A 22,515-nucleotide genomic window follows, 5' to 3' on the forward strand; every position below is an offset into this window, starting at 1 on the left:
GACTCTCAGAGTGGATTCTAGGGACCACTGAGGATCCTTTAACTGAGCTCTCATTGATCCCTTATCCAAAAGATTAAACATAGTTTTATCTGTCATGAAATTGAAGTTGATGTTGTGAGAGACGGCCACTGAATTACAGGGACAGTTCATCCCAAAATCAAAAATACACATTTATATCTACGAGATATCGGTCGAAGAGATGTCTCCTTTCTCTCTAATACAGTGGGATTACATGGCGATAGTCCTGCGGTGTTCAAAGCACAAAAAAAAAAACATTTGAAAAAAACAAACCAGTGTATCTTTCCAAAAATCATGAAACTGTTATTCAAGATAATCCACAGATCTTTTTGTGAGCAGTTTCATGTAGGAACTACTCTAGTACTAGTACTGTCTAGGACTGTCTAGTGTTGTCTAGTCAAGTCTAATAATTGTAAAACTGAAGTTCACTAGAGCCGTTAACTGAAGGCATTGAGTTCAGGTCTGTCCACAGTAAATGTTCCTATATTGTAGTCCCATCTACACCACAGTTTAACTGTATTACTGTGCTTAGTTTGTAGGCTAAAGTTGCAAGCAAAGTACAGGGAAGGGGGAAATATTTTTCTGTCCTGTTATTGTGTTTTTTAAAAAACATAAAAAAAAGAGTTTAAGCTGCTTTGTTTTTTTCAAAGGCAGTCATGCCATTATGGACAAGCTGGGTAGTAGTAGGAAGTCTTTGCTGTTGACCTTTGTCTAACAGATGTGAGAGCCTGTCATGTTATCTGGTAGAGAAACACCTGCAGCTGCCACATGCAGGAAGGACAGCTAGCATTTTCTAAAATGTGTGAATAAAAATAATTATAATACAGTATGCTTATTCTATTGTGCACCTTTCAGGATACTCAAATACACTTTACATGAGTTACAATGATCATAGACGACAAACTGTGTGTGTGTGTGTGTGTGTGTGTGTGTGTGTGTGTGTGTGTGTGTGTGTGTGTGTGTGTGCATATATATAACACAACATTGGTCATGCATTAAAAACAAACTCACTGCATCTCCAAAGCCTCTCCTGCACTTGCAGCTGAGCGTTTTCACAAGGGTGCCTGTTTTCAGCTTGAAAAAACACTTTGGACACAGAGCCTTAAAATATCACTGCTCCATTATTAGAGCATGAGTAGATTTGACTATAATTACATTTGTCTCGTCTGTTAATTTTATGTGCCGCTCATGTGTGTTCTTGAGACAGTTTTAGTCTTGTTCTTTCAGCAGCATTCGGCGGTGTCAAACTGACTTTGGAGAGAAATAGATCATTTAATAACTCTGATGATCATCTGTCTGTCATCTGATCAGCAGACAGATGATCAAACATATTAAATTATGTAATGTGATGTATTATTGCTTCACGCACCAGTCGGTCAGAGAGCAGCATAAAACAGACTTAGTGCAAATGGTGCAAAACATAATTCAAAGCAGTCAGCAGGCTGATTTTCATGTTTTTAAGTACAAGTACAAGGTTTTAGTACTTCAGTCTTTGTTGTTGGAAGATATCAGTATTTAAAATGACAGTGAAATAACACTTTTCCCTTTTGTGATCTGCGCACTGAGCTCCACAGGATCTTGGTGACACACGGTGTCGTTTAATAAAGTGATTTGATTGGTCAGCAGGACATCTCTTATCTTGGACATAACCTGCTCCAAAGAAGGTTACACGTTCAGTATAAGTTACCATGGTGATCTACTCTGGTAAGACGTGAACCACTGTCGTAGTACTGTAAACCCGGGGTTAATTCTGAAAGTTACCTCACTACCCACAAAATCCTGCATCTTGGTACAGCCCCCTGCTGCCTCCCCAAACTGGGGGCGCATTGATCACCAGTACACTGACTATGAATAAGTACCTCATACAGCCCCACTTCAAAAACTCCAAACTACCCCTTTACGTGTCTGCACTTGTGGCTAACTAATGCAGGACTATGAAAAGTGAGCAAATCAACCAACCTGAGCCAGTTCCACACTACAATATAAACTTATATATATATGCACCTGAGAGAACAATCAACCACAGGTGGACTATGGCACACTTTTAGCACAAAATTTGTTATAGAGGCTATTCTTCAGTGAAAACCATATATAAAACTGTACATTTATGTCTTATAAAATGAACAAATCCATTTCTGCTGTACTTCAAAGATAAATAGGAGAGTTACAGATCATGCTTGTGAGTGCAAATGATGTCCAACAGAGAGCTAATTTATAAATCTTGATCTGTTACCCAGTTCAGAATGACCCCAATGAAATGATTGATGATTTAATGAAATTAAATTAGAATATCCGTATTGTTCTGACGTTGATTAAGATTTGCAGATGTTACAGTAACGTGATAGCAGGTATCTGTTTTTAAACCCGCTCACCTTACCCCTGTTGTGTATTTGCTCATGTTCTATTTCTTGTTTGTTCTGTCCTACCCCAAGTTTTGTCCTAACTTTTAGAGTGGACAAGTAACATCTTTCCTATGAAGTTGTTTATTTATAGTTAGTTAATAGTGTTTCCTTGCATCTACTCCTTATACACTCTATATTTTATATTTATATTTCACTTATTTGATGCCCTCTTGTTGTTATTCTTAAGTCTGCAGCTCTGGTGGCCACCAAAGAAAAAAACTGAAGCATGGTAGGACTTTTTTTTGGAGTTTTGCCACACGACTGAGGTGGTGAAAGCAAGACTTGGATAGAGCTGCTGACGGGGGATGTTGAGTGTTGGCAAAAACATTCTTCAGAGCTCTTGAACCCAACAAACCTGTTCTCTGAGCAGGAGGCAGAGACCGGGGACTTGGGAGAAGCCTCACCTGTTGCCGTTTTGCAAACATGGAAGTCTGTGCTCCTGAACTTCGGCTGACAAACACGAGAGCCTATTGTGTTCTCTGGTCATCACACTCAGCCAATCAGACTGAAGGGGAGGAGATACACCTGGCTTATCACTGTTGGATAGAAGAAGAAATTTCACTTATCAGTGGAGACAGTTGGAGTAAAGACAGCCTGTGAATGGTTGTGGGCCGGATGTGAAGGTAACAACTTTACATATGTTTTTCATTAGAATTAGACATAAGTTGAGGACTCCTGTGTATGGCTTTTTAGAGGTCAGAAAAAATAAATGCAATGACTTTAATTATCTAATTTACTTCAGGCTGCATATAATCAGTGAGGCTTTTTTTTTTTTACTATGTTATTACACTAGTGCTTTCTGTGTGTTTTCTTTCTCTTCAGTCACTCATCAAGTTCATTACAACTTATGAGGAAGGTTGTTAATATCATTAAATTATTCTCAATGCTGAGATTGAACTTCTCTTTCTCTCAACTTCTCAGGAAGTGTTGCTAAAGACGGCAGAGCACCAACAGACAGGATGGGTGAGTGCTCTAAATAACGAACTCTTCTTAAAATTTGTTTACCGTTAAAAGTTTCCTTTGAATTTTTCAGTTATCAAAATGTTCTGTTCTTATCAAAGCAAAAGTGAAACAAACAAGATAAAGTTGTAAAGAAGTCAGGTTATATTGACAGTGAAGCTAAAGTACAGTAAACTTAAACAGTCAGAAATTAATCATCAACTTAAACGTCCTTGATTATTATAATTGTGTAAACATTTTTATAGGCAGTATTTTATGTATGTTTGATTTTTTCTTAATGCAAGTTTTTCTATTTGTCTTTTGTTCTATTTGTTTGTTTAATTTACAGTTATATATAATTATTCAAAGTACCAGTAAAAGTTTAGCCCTGATGTTATGTTGGATTTGATACACATTTAAATATAAAATATCGTCCGATATATTGTTATCTGATATTTTTTTTTACTCATACTTTTATTGTACAACTTAAAACCTATAAAATCAGGTTTTTCAGTTCATTATTGTCTAGTAATTATATTCTACATCGTTATGTGATTTATTCATGTATTTTCTGTTTCCTATAGCACATACGGCGAACGTAACAGAGACCGATGCTGCCATCAGAAGGTAAACGGTTTCTTCTTGTTTGCGTGGTTCGATCAGCTGGATATTCTCATTCCCCTCTGGTCCAGTAGTCCACCTAATGTTGTCTGTGTTTCTGTGCTCTTATCTTTTTTAATCATGAAACAGGTCTTTAGGTTTGGATCCAGCGGTGGAGTATAAGATGGAAAATAAACGACGAGGTCTTGCTCTCATCTTTAACCACGAGCGCTTCGCAGACGACCGTATCAGGCGTGGAACCAATGTTGACCGTAACAACTTGATGGAAAGGTATCACTTCTCAGGCAGCTGTGCAGAGGGGACACTGTGTCCTGTATTGACTGTATATATTTGTCATTTCAACCATATACAGCTAGTGGACAGTGAAATGAAATATTTCTTCATGACCAAGGTGCTACGTAGAAACTACAAAAGACACTATGCATCAAAGATTATGCAAATCAAACCAGACTACAAGAACATACATAGACTACACAGGCCTGCAGAGTATGTAGCGTACAGGTATTTGACAGGTTAAGAACATGTCTGGATTTGTTCAGTGACTGTAAGTCTTTACCAGTGGTGGACAGTAACAAAGTACATTTACTTGAGTACTGTACTTAAGTACATTTTTTGAGTATCTGTACTTTACTTGAGTATTTGTTTTCTTGGAAACTTATGACTTTTACTCCACTACATTTCAAAGACAAATATTGTACTTTTGACTCCACTACATTTCTAGGAAGGTTGTTGTTACTTTTAGTCTAAACACAGCTTCGAAGCCAGCTGTTGCCGTTTTTCTTTTCTAAAATACAATTGGCCACACGGTGTGTTCCTCACAGAAAGAAACCAATCAAAGTACCCGCTCTAAACAGGGATTGTTGTAAAAGCAGAAATTCGCCATCCAGGCGTGCTCTGTAACAAGAACAAGCAGCTCTGCCTCTGTCACTCAAACAAAACTAAATCTCAAGATGTTATTATAATTAAAAAAAGAGAAATAATTCCAAGTAGGCTTTTAATGTTGGATTGTTTTTATCAAAATACCACATAATTAATGTAGACAATAACTGTCCTTTTTGTTTTTGATTGCATTGCTATGCTGAAGTTTTTATAGGTTTTTATAGGCTTAGTGTAGCAGATTTATTCCACAAGCAAGTCAATGCATCATCAGGTGGTTTCAGAGATTTACAAGGTTCTGTAAATGCACTGTGAGAAAAATACAACAATGTATTGATATTAGAAAATGTACTTTGTAATTTGTACTTTTGAATACTTAAGTATTTTTGAAAGCAAGTACTTTTGAATACTTAAGTATTTTGAAAAACAAGTACTCTGGTACTTTAACTTGAGTAAAATTTTGACTGATCAGCTTTCACTTGTAGTTGAGTAATATTTGACCAGGAGTATCTATACTTTTACTCAAGTACTGGGGCTGAGTACTTTGTCCACCACTGGTCTTTCCTGTGGAAACATGTTCAGTAACACCTCTCTTTCAGACTGAAGGAGCTAAACTTCAAAGTGAAGACTTACAATGACTCCACAAAGGAGACTGTTTTAAAAGAAATCACCAAAGGTAAGCACATACATAACATGTGATGTGTTGTAGCACGAACCACTTTTACTTGTCCAGCAGCCAGTTTAACAAAAACCTGATGTCCCACCAGCTGCAGAGGCCGACCATTCAGACGCAGACTGTTTTTTGCTCGTCTTCCTGAGTCACGGTGAGAATGGTCAGGTTCACACCTACGATGACAAGATCAACATCCAGGAAATCACATCCATGTTCAAAGGAGACAAGTGCAAGAGCCTGGTGGGAAAACCAAAGATCTTCATATTACAGGTACATGCAAACAAAAGCCAAAATGCAGGGAAATCCAACAGAATACGGCAACTTTTACCTGTTTTTAATTCTTCACTTGGAAAATCATGGCTCTTGAAAATCCCGTCAAAGTGAACGTGGTTGTGTCTGTCACAAGGCATGCAGAGGAAATCAGTTTGATGATCCTGTGACTGCCTGTGGTGTTGATGACAGCGATATGGATGAGGAAGTGGAGGACGCCTGTGCCATGCAGACCCTCCCTGCTGGGGCTGATTTCATCATGTGCTATTCTACAGCTGAAGGTGAGCCGGCCGGCATGTTTAAAACTCTTAATCTACTCTTGTCGTAGCATGATGGTTGATGATTTGAAGATGCAACAATGATTCTATCTAAGTCACTTTAAATGTCCTTTTTCAGTCAGTAACTGTCCTGTCCTGTCCCCTGTGTTGTTTGTTAAGGTTACTATTCCATTCGGGACCCAAATTCTGGGTCCTGGTACATCCAGGATCTTTGTGAGCTGCTTCAGTACGGGGACTCCCTTGAATTCACGTATTTACTCACACTGGTCACCAGCAAAGTGTCGATGAGGAGCGTTGAGAGCTGTAGAGACCCGAATGCCATTGGGAAGAAGCAGTTACCCTGCTTTGCTTCAATGCTCACCAAGAAACTCTACTTCAGACCAAAAAAGTAACAGTTTCAGACCTCTGATAAAATGAGCTTGTATAAAATTACAGGAACAACTTGCACTTGCAATATTCTTTGCCTTAAGCAGTCACTTAATTTCTTAAATCCTATCGTGGTTTCATTTATTGTGTAAAGTTTCTGGTTGCACTTTTTTATGCAGTGTTTTTTAGTACACTAATAGGATGTAACAAGCTGTACTTTGCATTAAATTAGACAAAAACTCTAAATATGTTATTTATTAGACAGTGTTAGACCCGTTTTTAAAGGGTAAGGACAGATTACAACACAGCTTCACTGTAAACTAAAGCGAAATCCCATATTTGCTACTTGAGACACACCTTCTTTGGCTCATCCCATACATTTGGCAGTGTGGACAAGACTGATGCCTACTTATCTGATCACATGACATTATTATTTCCCTACAGTACAATACAATAAGTCTGTGCTGTTACCCAAAGACAAAATATTTCTCTGTCTCTATAATGTTGACCTTTACAGGGTGGATCTGTCGTGGTTATTCATTTTCAAATGGAAAGAAAGCAGATATGTGATTTCATTGCAGTTTACAGTACAGTTCTATTGCAGTGTGTCTCAAATTACCCTCTAATAAAGTACAATAAGGGTTGAACAGTCAAGCAATATTAGACCTTGGTCTTGACTTCATCGCTGTCTGTTCATAATGATGGTAAAGTTCACCCATTTTGGTATTTAACTGTGTAATAAATGGGACAATGTACATTAAGCAGGTCATTACTGAGAAATAAACCTCAACAGGGTGAAGCAGGACCCCTTACTTAGTTCACAGTGATGTTGTAGTGTTTCCCAATTACCCTCTAACAAAGTCTAATAAGGGTATAAAAGTAGAAAACAATACACTTTAGTTTACAGTACAGGTCTGTAATAATGTGTCCTTAATTACCCTCTAAAAAAGTCTAAGAAGTGTCTAATACTGTCTGATAAAGAGCATATTATTTCTAGTTTTTGTCTTATTGGATACAAACTAGTCACATTTTTGCTTACTTGTTTAAAATACTGTGGAAAGTCACCAGAGTTACGTTACCCTGCAGCTGACTTTTTTCCTTAACTTTTCTTAAAAATTCACTACATCTATAGATTTATCTTGAGACTAAATATTATCTTGACTCGACTCAGGAAAACATCACCAGCATAGACTGGTCCTGTATTTCTGTGATCTCACTGTTACGCCTTTGTATAATAACATCTGTGTTTCTTTTTTTTTTTTTTTTTTTTTTTTACTGATTTGCTCCCTTATTGAGTTATTTTTTATTAAAATGCAATTCTTTTGCTGGCAAAAATGTGTCTTTTTTTCACTTGTGGCCTGAAGTTGTTTACAAATCTAAATCTCCATCCTCTGAAATAACCCAGCGTTATCATGTGTCTACCATCAGTGAGTACAATCACGACACAGTTTAGATTCCCACAGTGAGACATCAGGCAGGCAGGAGATTCTCCAAATGTTCAGGAAATACTTTTTGATTCAATAGTTCTCATGGCTTGTACTGTTTTCATAATTGGGATAATTATCAAGACTGTAAACAAAACACAGAATGATATGGATGTTTTTTTTTTTTATTGCTGACCCTGTCCACAGCAGCTTAGCTTCCTCCTGCTGCTTCTCCAAACTGGGGGCACATTGACCATCACTACACTGACAACGGATAAGTACATCATACAGCCACACTTAAAAAAAAATCCCAACAATCCTTTTCAGTTTCACATTACATTGTAATCTGAGAGAACAATCTGCTAAAAAAAAAAAAAGTGCTGGACAGCAGCACACTTTTAGCACAAACTTTTGCACTTTTACTTTTGTTAGTTGAGTTTTTACTGTCTTCACTCTCTAAATGTCTGAGTTTCTTGATGTGCATGATTCTGAATGTATTTTAAATGTTTATTGCACATTATTTTAATGTATTTCAATGTGCATTATGGGTTTAATTGTTTAGGCTTGTCAAAGGAGTATTTTATGTTGACATCTAATAAATGGAACAAATCCATTTCTGCTGCAGTTCAAAGATAAATAGGAGAGTTACAGATTATGCTTGTGCATGTAAGTGAGTTTAAAACACAGCATGTCCAACAAAGGACAATGTAGAGCTAATTTGTGACACTGCAATCTGTTATCTGGTTCAGATTTACCCTAACAGACAGTTATTATTCGATACTGATGCCCATCCTGTCTTTCATAAAATAAGTTGTATTGTTCTAATGTTGATTAAGGCTTGCGAATGTCCCGTGTTACAGTAAGGTGATGGCAGGCACCTGTTTTTAAACCAGCTCACCTTTCCACTGTTGTTTATTTGCTCATGTTCTTATCCTCCTTCTTTCTGTCCAGGTTGTTATGCACTTGAGATGTAAACCATACCTGGACAGACAGAGACTCTTGTGTGTGTCAGTGTGAAATGAACAGGACACTCACACAGATTTTCTCATGGATAGAGCTTTGTCTCTCCATCCCCTTCTTTTTATTAAAATGTAAAATGTAATTTCAAAAGACTTAATATTGTAATTATTATATTTTCCCGTGCAGTTAATTATTTATATTTTGTTAATACTGTGTAATGTATTTGTCCAGTGATTAACTGGAAACAGGGTGTTCAGGGTTTTCCTTGCATTTGGATATTTGGGTCATACTCAACACTGTATTTTCTGTGTTTATGATTTCTTGGTAATTTAATTGTAAAAACATTGATTTGTTACTGATAATAGGCAGTGTTCAACTGCTACATTTACAACTGATTAGTTCCAATTAAATTCTAAATTAGGTAAACCAGGAGTTTTAGTTTTTAATTCAGTGCACAGCAAGTGAGCTGAACAATCAAGAAAGTGAAATTTGTCCATATGCAAGCATACAATTCAACATTTTTTACATAATACTTTGGGGATGAATAAATATTCACTTTGGTGTAAATGGAGGTGTATACTTTCAAGGAAGTTCTTCTGGGACCAGCAACAACAACTTTTCAACTCAGCACAACAAACCATATTAAGATCCTCTGAACTTTGTCTTTATTTTACCTGGAATTAGCGCCAAACCTACATGGTTCTTACCAGAAACATTCAAGAAACTATTTGGAAATGATGAAAATGTAACATTAAAGTTATAGTTCCTCTCTAATTAGGGGTTATGGGAGGAGAAAATACAGGTGCTGTTGAGTGATGGAAGGAGCACACATGAACTCTTGAAGTCAGCCATCATGTCCTCTGAGGAAGAAGAGGCAAAGACTGAAGACTCAGGAGAAGCCTCACTCTTTGTGTTTGTAAACACAGACCTTGACCTTTGGTTGACGATCATGAGAGTGTCACAGTTCTGCAGTTCCCCTATTCTCCCAGATTCCTTCTGTCCCTGACCATGAGATCATTCTCTACGTTCCTTGTTTTGCCTGCCTGTCCCTGTGGCTGCTTGGTGAGTCCATTTGTTATCACTTCTCCACCTGGTTCCGACTTCCCTGCTGCATCATCGGCCTGCACTTCTGGTTCTGGACTCCTTGCCTCGTCAACCTCGTCTCCTGTAAGCCCCTCTCTGTCACTCCTGTTTGCTGTTGAATCCCTGAGCCTGAACAACGAACTGTTTCCTGTGTTTCCTCGTCTGCTTGAGTTCCTGTTCTGCCTGTGTGCTTCATTAAAGAATATTACCAACTGTCCCAGACTTTCTGTTTGCTGCTTTTGGGCCCCTATTACACCCGTGACAGAGAGCCTGTTCTCTAGTTGTTACACTGTTGTCACACGGCCAATTTGACTGAGGGGGAGGAAATAAATTTTTATCACTGCTGAATAGAAGAAGAAAATTCATGTGTCAGCGGAGACAGTCGGAGTAAAGACAGCCTGTGAACATGTCTAACAAGGCGGGGACCAGATGTGAAGGTAACAACTTTACGTGTTTTTCATTCAAATTAGACATTGAGCACTCCTGCGTATGGCTTTTATGGTCAGAAAAATAAATACAATGACTTTTAATATCTAATTTACTTTAGGCTCAATATCATCAGTGAGGCAGTTTTTTTTAAACTATGTTATTACACTAGTGCTTTCTGTGTGTTTGTTTTCTCTTCAGTCAGTCATTAAATTCATTACAATGTATGAGGGAGGTTGTTAATATCATTATATTCTTAATGCTGAGACCTAACTTCTCTTTCTCTCACATTTTCAGGAAGTGTTGCTAAAGACGATGGAGCAGCAACAGACAGGATGGGTGAGTCCTTCACAAAACTGTTTCACAACCCTGGTCCTCAGGGACCCCTGTCCTGCGTGTTTTACATGTTTCCCTGCTTCAACACACCTGATTCAAACTCTTTCTTAAAATTTGTTTACTGTTAAGTTTCCTTTGAATTTTCAGTTATCAAAGTGTTCTGTTCTTATCAAAGCAAAAGTGAAACAAACAAGATAAAGTTGTAAAGAAGTCAGGTTTTATTGCCAGTACAGTAAACTTAAATAGGGAGAAATTAATCATCAACTCAAACTTCCTTGATTATTATAATTGTGTAAACAGGATATAACTTTTCCATATTTGATGTCATCCTTTGTCATTAAGAAACTGGTCGGCATGGAACTATAAGCGTGCTTTTTTGTTAACATTATTTGCAATAATAATCATAATGATAATGATAATGATAATAATAATAATCATCATCATAATAATCATCACAATAATCATAATCATAATATGTGCATATACTGAGTCACATTGTTTAAAATTTGAGATAATATTGACCAAGTTGTCAAACACCTTGAGATGTAGCACACAAAATCGAACATACATTTTTGTTATTTCATATTTTGGATGGTGTTGCACGGTGAGGTGCAGGGAAGCATGATGAGACAGGAGGACAAAAACATGACGCTGGCAGGGAGTTTTGCTGCAAAAATTCGGCAAACTTTTATTGTCAGTCTCCAAAAACAAAACAAAAAAAAATTACTTAACAATACACTTTTCTTTTCAGTACTCAGCTTAGAACAAATCTGGTGCTCTCTCATATATAGCATGAGAGCCTGCCTTGCCAGTTCAAACTGGCCTATCAGGTCAGCTCTGCAGGAGGGAGGTTGACAAGATTAATCACAAATATATATTGTTCTTCTTAGCTTGCTCAAACCAACAAAGCCTCATTTCATTCTTCAGTAGATTTTCATAAATACCATACACTCAAAATAATCAAATCATTTGAGTATCACACAGTATTTGTCTTAATTACCTGTCATTTCATCACTCACCCTTTGGCCAATCAAGTCAGAGAATCCGCCTAGTCCTGCAGCACATAAAAGGACTTTTTTTCAGGCGTGCTTCCTCTTTAAACACCAGGACAAGATGGCCTCCACAAGGACTCACACCCTGACAGGCTTTGGCTTTGATTATATCATTACTTTAATAGACTCTTAAGAAAAGTGTGCTTCTAATGCTGAGTACAATTGGTTGTATGTTAATATTAAACTAAAAAATTTAATAAAGAAAATAAAGAAGTTGTGTGAGTGAATCTGTCCACCTTGCTTAACAAAAACAAGGGCTTAGCAAATACAAAAGGGAGTTGAGGCTTCCTCACAGATGGGCAGCGTTTTATGTGTATTTTATCCTTTTTCTTAATTCATTCGAGTTGTTTGTGTTCTTTTAAAATGTATCATTATTAAAATTAACAGTAAAATTATGTATGAAATTTTATATTTATATATGCATAAATATCAGCTCTTACTTTTATTTTACCACTTAAAAGCTGTCAAACCAGATTATTCATCTCATTATTGTTTGGTAATTATATTCTACATTGTTGTGTAATTTATTCTTGTATGTGTTGTTTCCTGTAGGACATACGGAGAACCTAGCAGGGACTGATGACATCATCAGAAGGTAAACTGTTTCTCCTTGTTTGTGTGGTTGATCAGCTCAGAGTACTAATTTCCCATCTACTATTGTCTTTGTTTCTGTGCTCTTTTTCATTCTTTATTTTTCATTTTGGATCCCCAGTACGTTCCACAGAGTGTCTTGTCTTCCTGGGTTCCACACAAAACAAACAAAATAAACAGACAACCATTTAAAATAACACAGTATCAACAAAACAATAAAATGCTATATTTGCCCAAATGTAAGACCAGAAAATAAGTCAAATGACTCATGAAGAAATACCACTGAAAAACACCTGGTGTGCTCTACCAGAAAAGTAACTTTTCATCTGGGCAAGAGCTAAAGATGAAAAACCAGAACATTTGAGCTGTATTGTGGTTGATGACACTGAATGCTGGAGCAAAATCCAACAGCAGAGCTCCAACTATTTTCCTGTCATCCATAATTATTAATCACTGATCAATCATATGTACTAATGCAGTAGAATATCCTGGTAAGCATGCTGTGCTTTTGTAACTTGTCCATTTCTACTAAAATAATTTAACACTTGATTAAAAATAATAATATCATTCTCAGCACAGGGAGTATACTAGTCGGTCTACATTTGGAGCACGTAAAACCTGCTTTCCATCTTTAGGTAAAGGTATGATTTTAGACTTTTTCCAAGGCACTGGACAAGTTCCACTGAGTAAAGATCAACTGAAGCTATGACATATAGGTTTGGAAAGCAGGCTAGCAAAAATCTTAAAAAAAAAAAAAAAATCCATCCAGGTTATCAATACCCAGACATGTTTCATATGAGAGAGAGAGTAACATCTCCACAACTGTGTCCTGTGTCTTTTTCATTATGTAACAGCTCTTTAGGTTTGGAGGAGTATGAGATGGAAAATAAACGACGAGGTCTTGCTCTCATCTTTAACCACGAGTCGTTTGCAACGAAGCGTCCCAGGCGTGGAACCAATGTTGACCGTGACAACTTGGAGAAAAGGTATCACTTCTCAGGCAGCTGTGCAGAGGGGACACTGTGTCCTGTATTGACTGTATATATTTGTCATTTCAACCATATACAGCTAGCGGACAATGAAATGACACGTTTCTTCATGACCAAGGTGCTACGTAGAAACTACAAAAGAGACTATGCATAAAAGATTACACAAACCAAATTAGACTACAAAAACATACATAGACTACACAGGCCTGCAGAGTATGTAGCCTACAGGTATTTGACAGGTTAAGAACTTGTCTTGACTTGTTCAGTGACTGTAAGTCTTTCCTGTGGAAACATGTTCAGTAACACCTCTCTTTCAGACTGGAGGGGCTAAACTTTGAAGTGAGGATTTACAATAACAAAACAAAGGAGACTGTTTTAAAAGAAATCACCGAAGGTAAGCACATACATAACATAACTCTGAACAATGACAGAAGCATGTCAGATCCAACATGTGATGTGTTGTAGCACGAACCACTTCTACTTGTCCAGCAGTCAGTTTAACAAAAATTTGACGTCCCATCAGCTGCAGAGGCCGACCATTCAGACGCAGACTGTTTTTTGCTCGTCTTCCTGAGTCACGGTGAGAATGGTCAGGTTCACACCTACGATGACAAGATCAGCATTCAGGAAATCACATCCATGTTCAAAGGAGACAAGTGCAAGAGCCTGGTGGGAAAACCAAAGATCTTCATATTACAGGTACATGCAAACAAAAGCCAAAATGCAGGGAAATCCAACAGAATATGGCAACTTTTACCTGTTTTTAATGCTTCACTTGGAAAATCATGGCTCTTGAAAATCCCATCAAAGTGAACGTGGTTGTGTCTGTCACAAGGCATGCAGAGGAAATAAGTTTGATGATCCTGTGACTGCCTGTGGTGTTGATGACAGCGATATGGATGAGGAAGTGGAGGACGCCTGTGCCATGCAGACCCTCCCTGCTGGGGCTGATTTCATCATGTGCTATTCTACAGCTGAAGGTGAGCCGGCCGGCATGTTTAAAACTCTTAATCTGCCCTTGTCTTAGCATGATGGGAAGAGTCACACTTCAGCTGATTCAGTTGATGATCTGAATGATGATCCTGCTCAGACACTAGAGTCAATTATTTCACACACAGACAAATGTCCTTTTTCAATCAATAACTGTCCTGTCCTGTCATCTGTGTTGTTTGTTAAGGTTACTTTTCCGTCCGGGACCTAGATTATGGGTCCTGGTACATCCAGGATCTGTGTGAGCTGCTTCAGTACGGGGACTCCCTTGAATTCACGTATTTACTCACACTGGTCACCAAGAAAGTGTCGATGAGGAGCGTTGAGAGGTTTAAAGACCTGAATGCCATTGGGAAGAAGCAATTACCCTGCTTTGCTTCAATGCTCACCAAGAAACTCTACTTCAGACCAAAAAGGTAAGTTTCAGACCTCTGATAAAATGAGCTTGTTCTACTCCCTATATTCACACATGCTGACAATAAACTATAGTCACCTTTGGTAAATCAGTGGTTATAAAATTACAGGAACAACTTGCACTTGCAATATTCTTTACCTTAGGCAGTCACTTAATTTCTGAAACCCCAACGTGGTTTCATTTATCTTGTAAAGTTTCTGGTTGCACTTAACTTTACAGCACACTAATAAGACATAACAAACTGTGCTTTGCATTAAATTAGGCAAAAATTGAAATGATTGATTCTTTCATTAGTCAGTAAATAAACTAAGACCATATGCCTAAAGCTGTACTTTGCATCAAGTTAGACAAAAACTAGAAACAATATGGTCTTTATTACACAGGATTTCACTTGTGCCTTGAAGTCGTTCCTCCAAAATAATCCAGGGTTATCATGTGTCTACCAGCAGTGAGTACAATCACATCAGGCAGGCAGGACTTTGTCCAAATGTCCAGGAAATACTTTTTGTTTCAATAGTTCTGTTTGTACTTTTCTAAGAAATATAATTCATTAAAATTATTAAGACTGTAAACAAAACACAAAATGATATAGATGTTTTGCTGCTGACCCTGTCCACAGCAGTACATCGCTTTGTGTCCCATACCAGTCCTTGTGCTGCTTCTCCAAACTGGAGGAGTGCCAAACACCATCTACTGCAGGTAATTCAATAATTCTGCTTCAGGCATTTCCATTATGTAGGATTTTGCAAAGTGTAATAATTGGCCATCCAGGTCATAATGACCCTAATTGACCATTCTTAGAACGGACTCATAACCACAACCTCAACCTCATGTCTGTCATAAATGAAATTATAATATCTGTATTTATTGTTCTGGTATTAATTAAGGTTTGTAAAGGTCTGATGTTACAGTAAAGTGATAGCAGGTACTTGTTTGTAAACCAGCTCGTGTGTATGTGTGTGTGTGTGTGTGTGTGTGTGTGTGTGTGTGTGTGTGTGTGTGTGTGTGTGTGTGTGCCCCTGTCTCTCTGTCTCTCTGTCCAGCAGCAGACAGGACAGGATCTTGATGAAACCGTTTCAAAAGAAATTGAACATTATCACCTACATGAAAGCAGATTTTTATTGCAAGACTGTTATATTGAACTGCATCCATTTTAACAACTGTAGGTGTACCTAATAAACTAGCAACGTGAGCAAAACAGAAAAATGTCACATAAGCAAATATATGTTTATATACTTATATACTGATTTAGATTTTTTTTTTAATTTCAGATATTATCTACCTAACCGTCAAACACCTTGATCTGCTACCTGCAGCCCAGAAAGTCTAATTATTTTACTTTTTTATAGGCAGCATTTTATGTATAATTGATCATTTTTCTTAAAGCTGCAGTAGGTACAAAGCCTGAAGACACACTTGATTTTTGGGGATTTGAAGAAGGGTCCAACTGCAGCCTTGCAGACCCTCCAAACCATTACCATTTACATTTTAAGATTTAAAGCTTTCAAATGATAGTTACTTAATTATTAGAATATAATCACACACTTAATAAAGTAAACTTTAAATATAATGAATTAACATGCATTTACAAAACAACCTTATGAATAAAACAAATTCCAAAACCCAAATTGAAGCGAAATATTTACTAGACAGTAATTTGGCAATGAAAGTCAAATATTAAAAACAACTCAATAAATTAAATTCCTGGCCAGTCAGTTATATTCTTGTTCCAAACAACCTTCACCATGGCAAAGATAACACAAGATAACATAACAGACTTCAGGGGAAGTTTAGGGAAAGTTCACCTCAAAAGTTTTTGCTCAGGCCTGTAGTCTGTTTTATCCACCTAAATAGTTTTGAATAAGTTGCAGGGTTTTGGAGATATCTCTTCAAGTGATATCTCAAACTCTGCAACTCACTCCAAAACTATTTCGATGGATAAACAACTCTACTTAACCATTTTAACAGCACATATTGAACATGGTATAGAATACAACCTGAAATCAAATAAATGTTGTGTTGTTTATAAAAACAACCATATGAATAAAAATAAAAACAAGACAACAACAACATCAATACACAAACCTTATTATTTATCTTAAAATAAAAACAGCAAAGTCAGCAGGATTTGTTTAAAAAAAAAAAACAGGACAAAACAGGAGTGATTTGGCTGATCCATACAGAAGGTGATCCACTTAGACCCTGTCCTCCTTCTTTTGCCAAGGAGACACAACTTTACCTGTGATGAGTGCGTACAAAAATAGTTTTGCAAGATGCTATATGTCAGTGTACAGTAAAATAAATAAACCGAAACTGCTTCTCTTTCGTCATTTATATTCTGTTTAAATATGTCAATTTAGACATTTCAGTTGTAAACTCACTTCAAGATGTAACAGTGAGCTTGGAGAAAATTCTAAATCGCATAGATGTACTTACCTTCATATTTTACGACAAACCTCTGGCGGCCCTGCATGCCCCCCTGTCTTGTGGCAAAACGATCACTGTAAATGTCCAAGTCCAATTTTTCTAGTTGTGGATGTTCTCAGTGTAGGACTGTTGTCTTCTTGGTCTGGAGGAGGAGGAGAAAAAAAATAACATTTTAAGAAAGTTTGGTATTTGGAAATACTAAAGTCATAAAAAAAGCAGCAGTGGATGAGATTCTGTTGAGACAATAAGGACAGAACAATTGAAGTGTTTTTGAAAGTGTCTGCCCTTTTCCAAACAGTTTCTCAGGGCGACTTCCCAAATGGAAACACACTATCTGATGTTTAACATTTGCTTTCAAAGTCCGACCTTTTCGAGTGGTCTCAGTCTGCATGTTTGATCTTGTCTCACAAATATAAACATCAACATTCAAGTTGTTAAAAAGAGGAGCTGGAGGAAGTTTTGCGTTAGCCTACACAAAGTAGCTTGTAAGCTACTGTTAGCGTGCAGGAACATGTTTACTGTATGTTTTACTACATCAGTCCAGTCTGACTCCAGCTGCAGAACTATTTGTGTTGATGATGACAAATAAATAAGTAAATAAACAAATAAATCATAAACTCTTGCTGAAATACCAGTGAAAGTTTACTGTTTTAGTGTCATGATGTTGTTTTGGATTTGATTGGATCAGATTTTCTTTACTCCCAGATAGCTCTGGCTCCAAAAATCCAGTATTGTTGCATGTTTTATTTATGTATGTGTTATTTTCTACAGCATGCACAGAGAACCTAACAGAGACAGTTTCCTTAATAAAAAGGTAAAAATGTTTCTTCTTGGTTGGTTGGATCATCTTGGAATTATCATTTCCATCTGGTCTAGTACTCACCTAATATTGTCTTGTTTCATTTTTAAATAGGTCTACAGGTTTGGATCCTGCAGAAGAGTACAAGATGGACAACAAACAACGAGGACTTGCACTCATCCTAACCTTAGATGATACTGGAAACAATGCTGACCGCGACACCATGGAGAAAAGGTATCACCTTCCAGCCAGCTGCTGGAGAGGGAACACTGAGTTTATGGATGACTGTGTGATTTAGAACTTGTCTGTACTTGTTCAGCAGAAAAAGATAAGTCTTTCTTGTGGTTACATGCTGTATGAATTTTCCACTGTATTTCTTTTCATACTGACCTTTTTGTCACCTCTGTTTTAGACTGAATGAGCTAAACTTTAATGTAGAGACTTACAATAACTCCAAGGAGGAAGTCTTCAACAAAATAACTGAAGGTGAGCACAGATATGATCACTTGCCCGCACATGACTGTGAACAACGAGATACCTGTGCTAGAGACATGTGAAATGCTGTAGGAGCCACTTTTACTTCCTCACTAGCCAGTTTAACAAATACATGATGTCCCTTTAGCCGCAAAGGCCGACCATTCAGACGCAGACTGCTTTTTGCTCGTCTACCTGAGCCATGACAACAATGGTAACGAGACTGAGGGCACGAAAGCTCAAGTTTTCGATGATGAGACCGTTCAGAAGATCACATCCCTGTTCAAAGGAGACAAGTGCAAGAGCCTTGTGGGAAAGCCAAAGATCTTTATATTACAGGTACATGCTAACAATGAGAATAAGGGAACATGCAAAATTGTCTGTTTTTATTTTTAAAGCTTTACTTGGAAATCCAATCCATAGGGTCTTAAAAATGCAGTCAAAGTGAAAGTGGCTTTGTCTGTCGCTAGGCATCCCGAGGAGAAATGTATGATGATCCGGTGACTGCCTGTTGTGTCGATGAAATGGCGGCGGAGGATGCCAGACCGTTTCACACCCTCCCTGCTGGGGCTGATTTCATCATTTGCTACTCTGTGGCTGCAGGTGAGCTGGCTGGGATGTCGAAAGGGGCTGCAAGCAACATTCACTGCCACTTGTGGTCGCAGTAGACCACCAGCATCTCAGACCAAGACACGTGCAGGCTTTGTTTACTCGATTGGGGGGGTCCAGTTGGCTTCCATTTTGTGCCCTGCCTGGAAATGGAGCACATTAGGCAGTGTTAATCAGTTATGGATAAATATTATTTTACTGCAGTGACTATTTCTTGCCTAAAATGAGTTTAAATATATAGATTAGTTTACCGTTTAGCTGTAACCCAAGAAATACTGAGACCAGGTAGTCACCATTTTGGGTCCAGTTGGCACCTGAAATTCAGCTCAAACTGTCAAACTAGGCAGTTCTGCTCAAATATGAATCAAGATGATGTTACTACATTGCCTATTTCTCACCTAAATGTTTTCAAAAGTAGTGATTAGTGTACCATTGAACTGCAATAGAAGAAATATTGTGACCAGGTGGCTGCCATTTTGGGCCCAGCTTCCAATGGAGCGTCCCAAAGATCCCTGTCAAACTAGGCAGTGCTGATCAAATGTGGATCAAGATTATGTTACTAAATTGCCTTTTTTCATACCTAAAATGTTTTTAAAAATATAGTTGAGTGCACTGTATTGGTGTAATATGAGAAAGATTGTAACCAGGTGGTTGCCTTTTTTGTGCCCTGCTTGGCCTCCAATAATTTAAATCAAACTAGGCAAATCAATGCCAATCAAATATGGACCAATACTGTTACTGCGTCGCCTGTTTCTTGTCTTAAACTAATCTATACCTTTGAAAATATTTATCATTTAGTTGCAACAAGAACGACTGTGACTATGTCGCTGCCATTTTGGGTGAAGTTTCCAATGGAGGCTCCCAAGACTCAGATAAAACTGTCAAACCAGTTATATTTGTATCTGGTCAAATACAGATATAAGATTCTGTTTATACAATGCCTATTTCTCAGCTAAAATGTTTTCAGAAACATTTTTTTTTTGTATTCTTTCAAACAAGGGTGCGATACTGAAAATGGATACGGGGCCGTATAAACTGAAAACTCGGATTGTAACACATGCAGAGGGAGCGTAACTTTATTCGTTGTTCAAGATGACATTAATCCACTATATATTTACATAGCAAATAGTTGTTTGTTGACATCTAGTGAGGCTGAATGTGGTATAATGCGCATTTATCACGCTTAGAAACTTGAGTGAATTATTTCAGACATCTAAGTTACTTTAAATGTCCTTTTAAATAACAATCCTGTCCTTTCCCCTGTGTTGTTTGTTAAGGTCACTCTTCCCACCAGGACGCCACAAACGGCTCCTGGTACATCCAGGATTTGTGTGAGATGCTCCAGAAGTACGGGAACTCCCTTGAATTCACTGAATTGCTCACGCAGGTCAACAGGAAAGTGTCCATGAGGAGTGTTGGGAACAGTAGTGACCACAGTGCCATTGGGAAGAAGCAAATACCCTGCTTTGCTTCAATGCTCACCAAGAAACTCTACTTCCGACCAAAACAGGAATAGTTTGAGACCTCAGTCATAAAATTAGCCGGTTCAGCCTCCTTAAATTCACATAGATTAAGCCTGAAATTCACATATGCATCAGCTTATTCCTCATATTTGCGATGCCATTTTCCTCTGGCATCACGTTTTTACGACTTGTGATCTGGAATACAGCAGTACGGCATTCGTACGAGCTTCCCACCCTGAGTCTGATGTCAAGGGAAAATGGCTGCCATGTGAATATGGTCAATTGCCAGCCTCAGCATTTACAGTGAAATCACTGGTTACAAAATATCAGGAACAATGTATCTTTGCATGTACTAAAAAGTCTGAATTTTCTTTGCAGTTACTTCAATGCTCATACATTGATTGTATTTTTGTGGCTTTATTGTGGCGGCTTTGTATAATAAAATCTGTATGAAATTTGCAAAATATGAATTCATATCTTGTCTTTATTTCACCCATAACCTGGAGTTGTTTACGAATCCTCTGAAATAACTGTCTACCAGCAGTGAGTACAATCACATAATTAAATTAAGCATACAGGAGATTCTCCCAATGTTCAGGAAATACTTTTTATTTCAATAGTTCTCAGTGTATGTACGTTTATCAGAATGATAATTGCCATCATTATCAGGACTGTAAACAGAATAATATGGAGTCCCGGACAATGGATCACAGGAATTTCTTTTACACTAAAATAGTTCAGATGTAGCACAAAACATGTTAGTGAGGTAGATTGTGACTCTTAAGTGTCTGTACCTGTGGCTACGGATTTAGCTAATGTGGGACTGTAGAAAGTGAAGTGTAGTTTGAGTAAGTGAGTAAGTGTGCACACAGTTTTTTGTGATCAAATTTTTATTTATAGCAACCAACAATGCACATTGCATCGCACTCATCTATCATTAATGACAATCAAACAGGACCATGCCTGAGGTGAACAACACCCGGTGTGTGTGGCACAAAAGACAACAGTAAGAAAACAGAATGAAAGGCAAAAACAAAAAGCATGGAATGAAAGTGAGTGCAAATAAGCTAAAACTAAAACAAACAAATTTAGGTTCACTGAAAGCGACTTGTGTGTACACACAGTTGTAAAACACAGTATGTCCAGCAGAGGGCGAGATAGAGCTAGTTTGTGATCTTAGTCCTGATTAAATGCTGAAGTAGCTGAACCTTCAGTGCATAGCAGGTCAGCTGAACATTCAAAATGTGAAATGTATACATATGCCTTATGCTCTTTCCAAGAAACTTTCGAAAAATTATTTAGAAATAATTGACCACAAAATAAAACATTACTGCCCAGTCCCTCCCCTATAACCCTAACAGGAATATGTGATAAATAAGTACAGTAAGTCAACAATGTATGTTTCTATAGTATCTGAACATTTGTGACTTTCCCTAATCAAATATCTGCACATGGAGGGGAATTCACTGGTTAACTCAACAGTAGCCAGCCATGACCTGAACATGAGCAAAAAATTGGCATTATTGCCTTTAGCAATGAATAACTGAATTATGTTTGTCGAGTTGCAAAACAAAAACAATGTAGCAGCTAGAAGAAGTCATTTTAGAAAATAAAATAAATGAAAAATAAAATAAAATAAAATAAATAAAATAAAGCAGTTAACCATATAATACCTCAGTAGCTATCATGGTCTGGTACGGTATTGAGACTTTTTTTTATTGTAATATCGCAGTGTTTGATATATCGCACCACCACATACAGCAATTGTGCAGCAGAACACATACTCACCCAAATATTGTTACTTATTTTTGGGTGTAATTTCACTTTATACAGTGCAATATTTCTCACAGGTGAATTTTCAGTTTTTAATTTCAATGTGCAATATTCAAGACTTCACTCAGGTGTATTATCATTCAATGTGCAATAATCGGGTGTATCATAATCACTCTGTGTGCAATATGAATATTCTCTCTGCTGAGCCTCCTTATGTTGTGTTCCTATTTTTTTATTTTCTGTTTATACCATTCCTATTTT

The 22,515-nt window shown here is 37.5% G+C and overlaps 3 protein-coding genes across 3 annotated transcripts; all 3 read left to right on the top strand.

Annotated features, from left to right (window-relative positions):
- The first annotated feature begins 3,836 nt into the window (after nucleotides 1-3,836).
- On the top strand, nucleotides 3,837-7,772 carry LOC146329839 (caspase-6-like). Its single transcript, XM_084715219.1, has 6 exons — nucleotides 3,837-3,986; nucleotides 4,110-4,250; nucleotides 5,456-5,532; nucleotides 5,624-5,799; nucleotides 5,936-6,080; nucleotides 6,237-7,772. The coding sequence occupies exons 1-6, from the start codon at nucleotides 3,922-3,924 to the stop codon at nucleotides 6,467-6,469; spliced, it is 837 nt and encodes a 278-aa protein (XP_084571345.1). The 5' UTR covers nucleotides 3,837-3,921; the 3' UTR covers nucleotides 6,470-7,772.
- Nucleotides 7,773-10,316: 2,544 nt separating this feature from the next.
- On the top strand, nucleotides 10,317-14,331 carry LOC146329840 (caspase-6-like). The gene is made up of 7 exons (XM_084714452.1): nucleotides 10,317-10,347; nucleotides 10,634-10,675; nucleotides 12,277-12,319; nucleotides 13,170-13,301; nucleotides 13,622-13,698; nucleotides 13,828-14,003; nucleotides 14,140-14,331. Exons 1-7 carry the CDS (start codon nucleotides 10,317-10,319, stop codon nucleotides 14,329-14,331), a joined length of 693 nt encoding a protein of 230 aa, XP_084570578.1.
- A 159-nt stretch (nucleotides 14,332-14,490) lies between these two features.
- LOC146329841 (caspase-6-like) lies at nucleotides 14,491-20,947 on the top strand. Its single transcript, XM_084715220.1, has 7 exons — nucleotides 14,491-14,710; nucleotides 17,908-17,950; nucleotides 18,050-18,169; nucleotides 18,348-18,421; nucleotides 18,558-18,748; nucleotides 18,880-19,012; nucleotides 20,296-20,947. The coding sequence occupies exons 1-7, from the start codon at nucleotides 14,638-14,640 to the stop codon at nucleotides 20,532-20,534; spliced, it is 873 nt and encodes a 290-aa protein (XP_084571346.1). The 5' UTR covers nucleotides 14,491-14,637; the 3' UTR covers nucleotides 20,535-20,947.
- Nucleotides 20,948-22,515: the final 1,568 nt, after the last annotated feature.

Source organism: Lutjanus erythropterus, chromosome 3, assembly GCF_056507025.1.
Source record: "Lutjanus erythropterus isolate fLutEry1 chromosome 3, fLutEry1.hap2, whole genome shotgun sequence".
Taxonomy (NCBI): Eukaryota; Metazoa; Chordata; class Actinopteri; order Lutjaniformes; family Lutjanidae; genus Lutjanus; species Lutjanus erythropterus.

What these genes read in the sequence shown, in the direction of transcription:
- LOC146329841 (XM_084715220.1), top strand. Translation starts at nt 14,638, where the DNA reads ATGCCATTGGGAAGAAGCAATTACCCTGCTTTGCTTCAATGCTCACCA. An exon ending in CTTCAACAAAATAACTGAAG is followed by an intron (nt 18,422 to 18,557) that starts GTGAGCACAGAT and finishes ATGTCCCTTTAG; the next exon opens with CCGCAAAGGCCGACCATTCA. An exon ending in TTGCTACTCTGTGGCTGCAG is followed by an intron (nt 19,013 to 20,295) that starts GTGAGCTGGCTG and finishes TTGTTTGTTAAG; the next exon opens with GTCACTCTTCCCACCAGGAC.
- LOC146329840 (XM_084714452.1), top strand. Translation starts at nt 10,317, where the DNA reads ATGTCTAACAAGGCGGGGACCAGATGTGAAG. An exon ending in GGCGGGGACCAGATGTGAAG is followed by an intron (nt 10,348 to 10,633) that starts GTAACAACTTTA and finishes TCACATTTTCAG; the next exon opens with GAAGTGTTGCTAAAGACGAT. An exon ending in CAAAGATCTTCATATTACAG is followed by an intron (nt 14,004 to 14,139) that starts GTACATGCAAAC and finishes GTCTGTCACAAG; the next exon opens with GCATGCAGAGGAAATAAGTT.
- LOC146329839 (XM_084715219.1), top strand. Translation starts at nt 3,922, where the DNA reads ATGTATTTTCTGTTTCCTATAGCACATACGGCGAACGTAACAGAGACC. An exon ending in CGTAACAACTTGATGGAAAG is followed by an intron (nt 4,251 to 5,455) that starts GTATCACTTCTC and finishes CCTCTCTTTCAG; the next exon opens with ACTGAAGGAGCTAAACTTCA. An exon ending in TTTAAAAGAAATCACCAAAG is followed by an intron (nt 5,533 to 5,623) that starts GTAAGCACATAC and finishes ATGTCCCACCAG; the next exon opens with CTGCAGAGGCCGACCATTCA.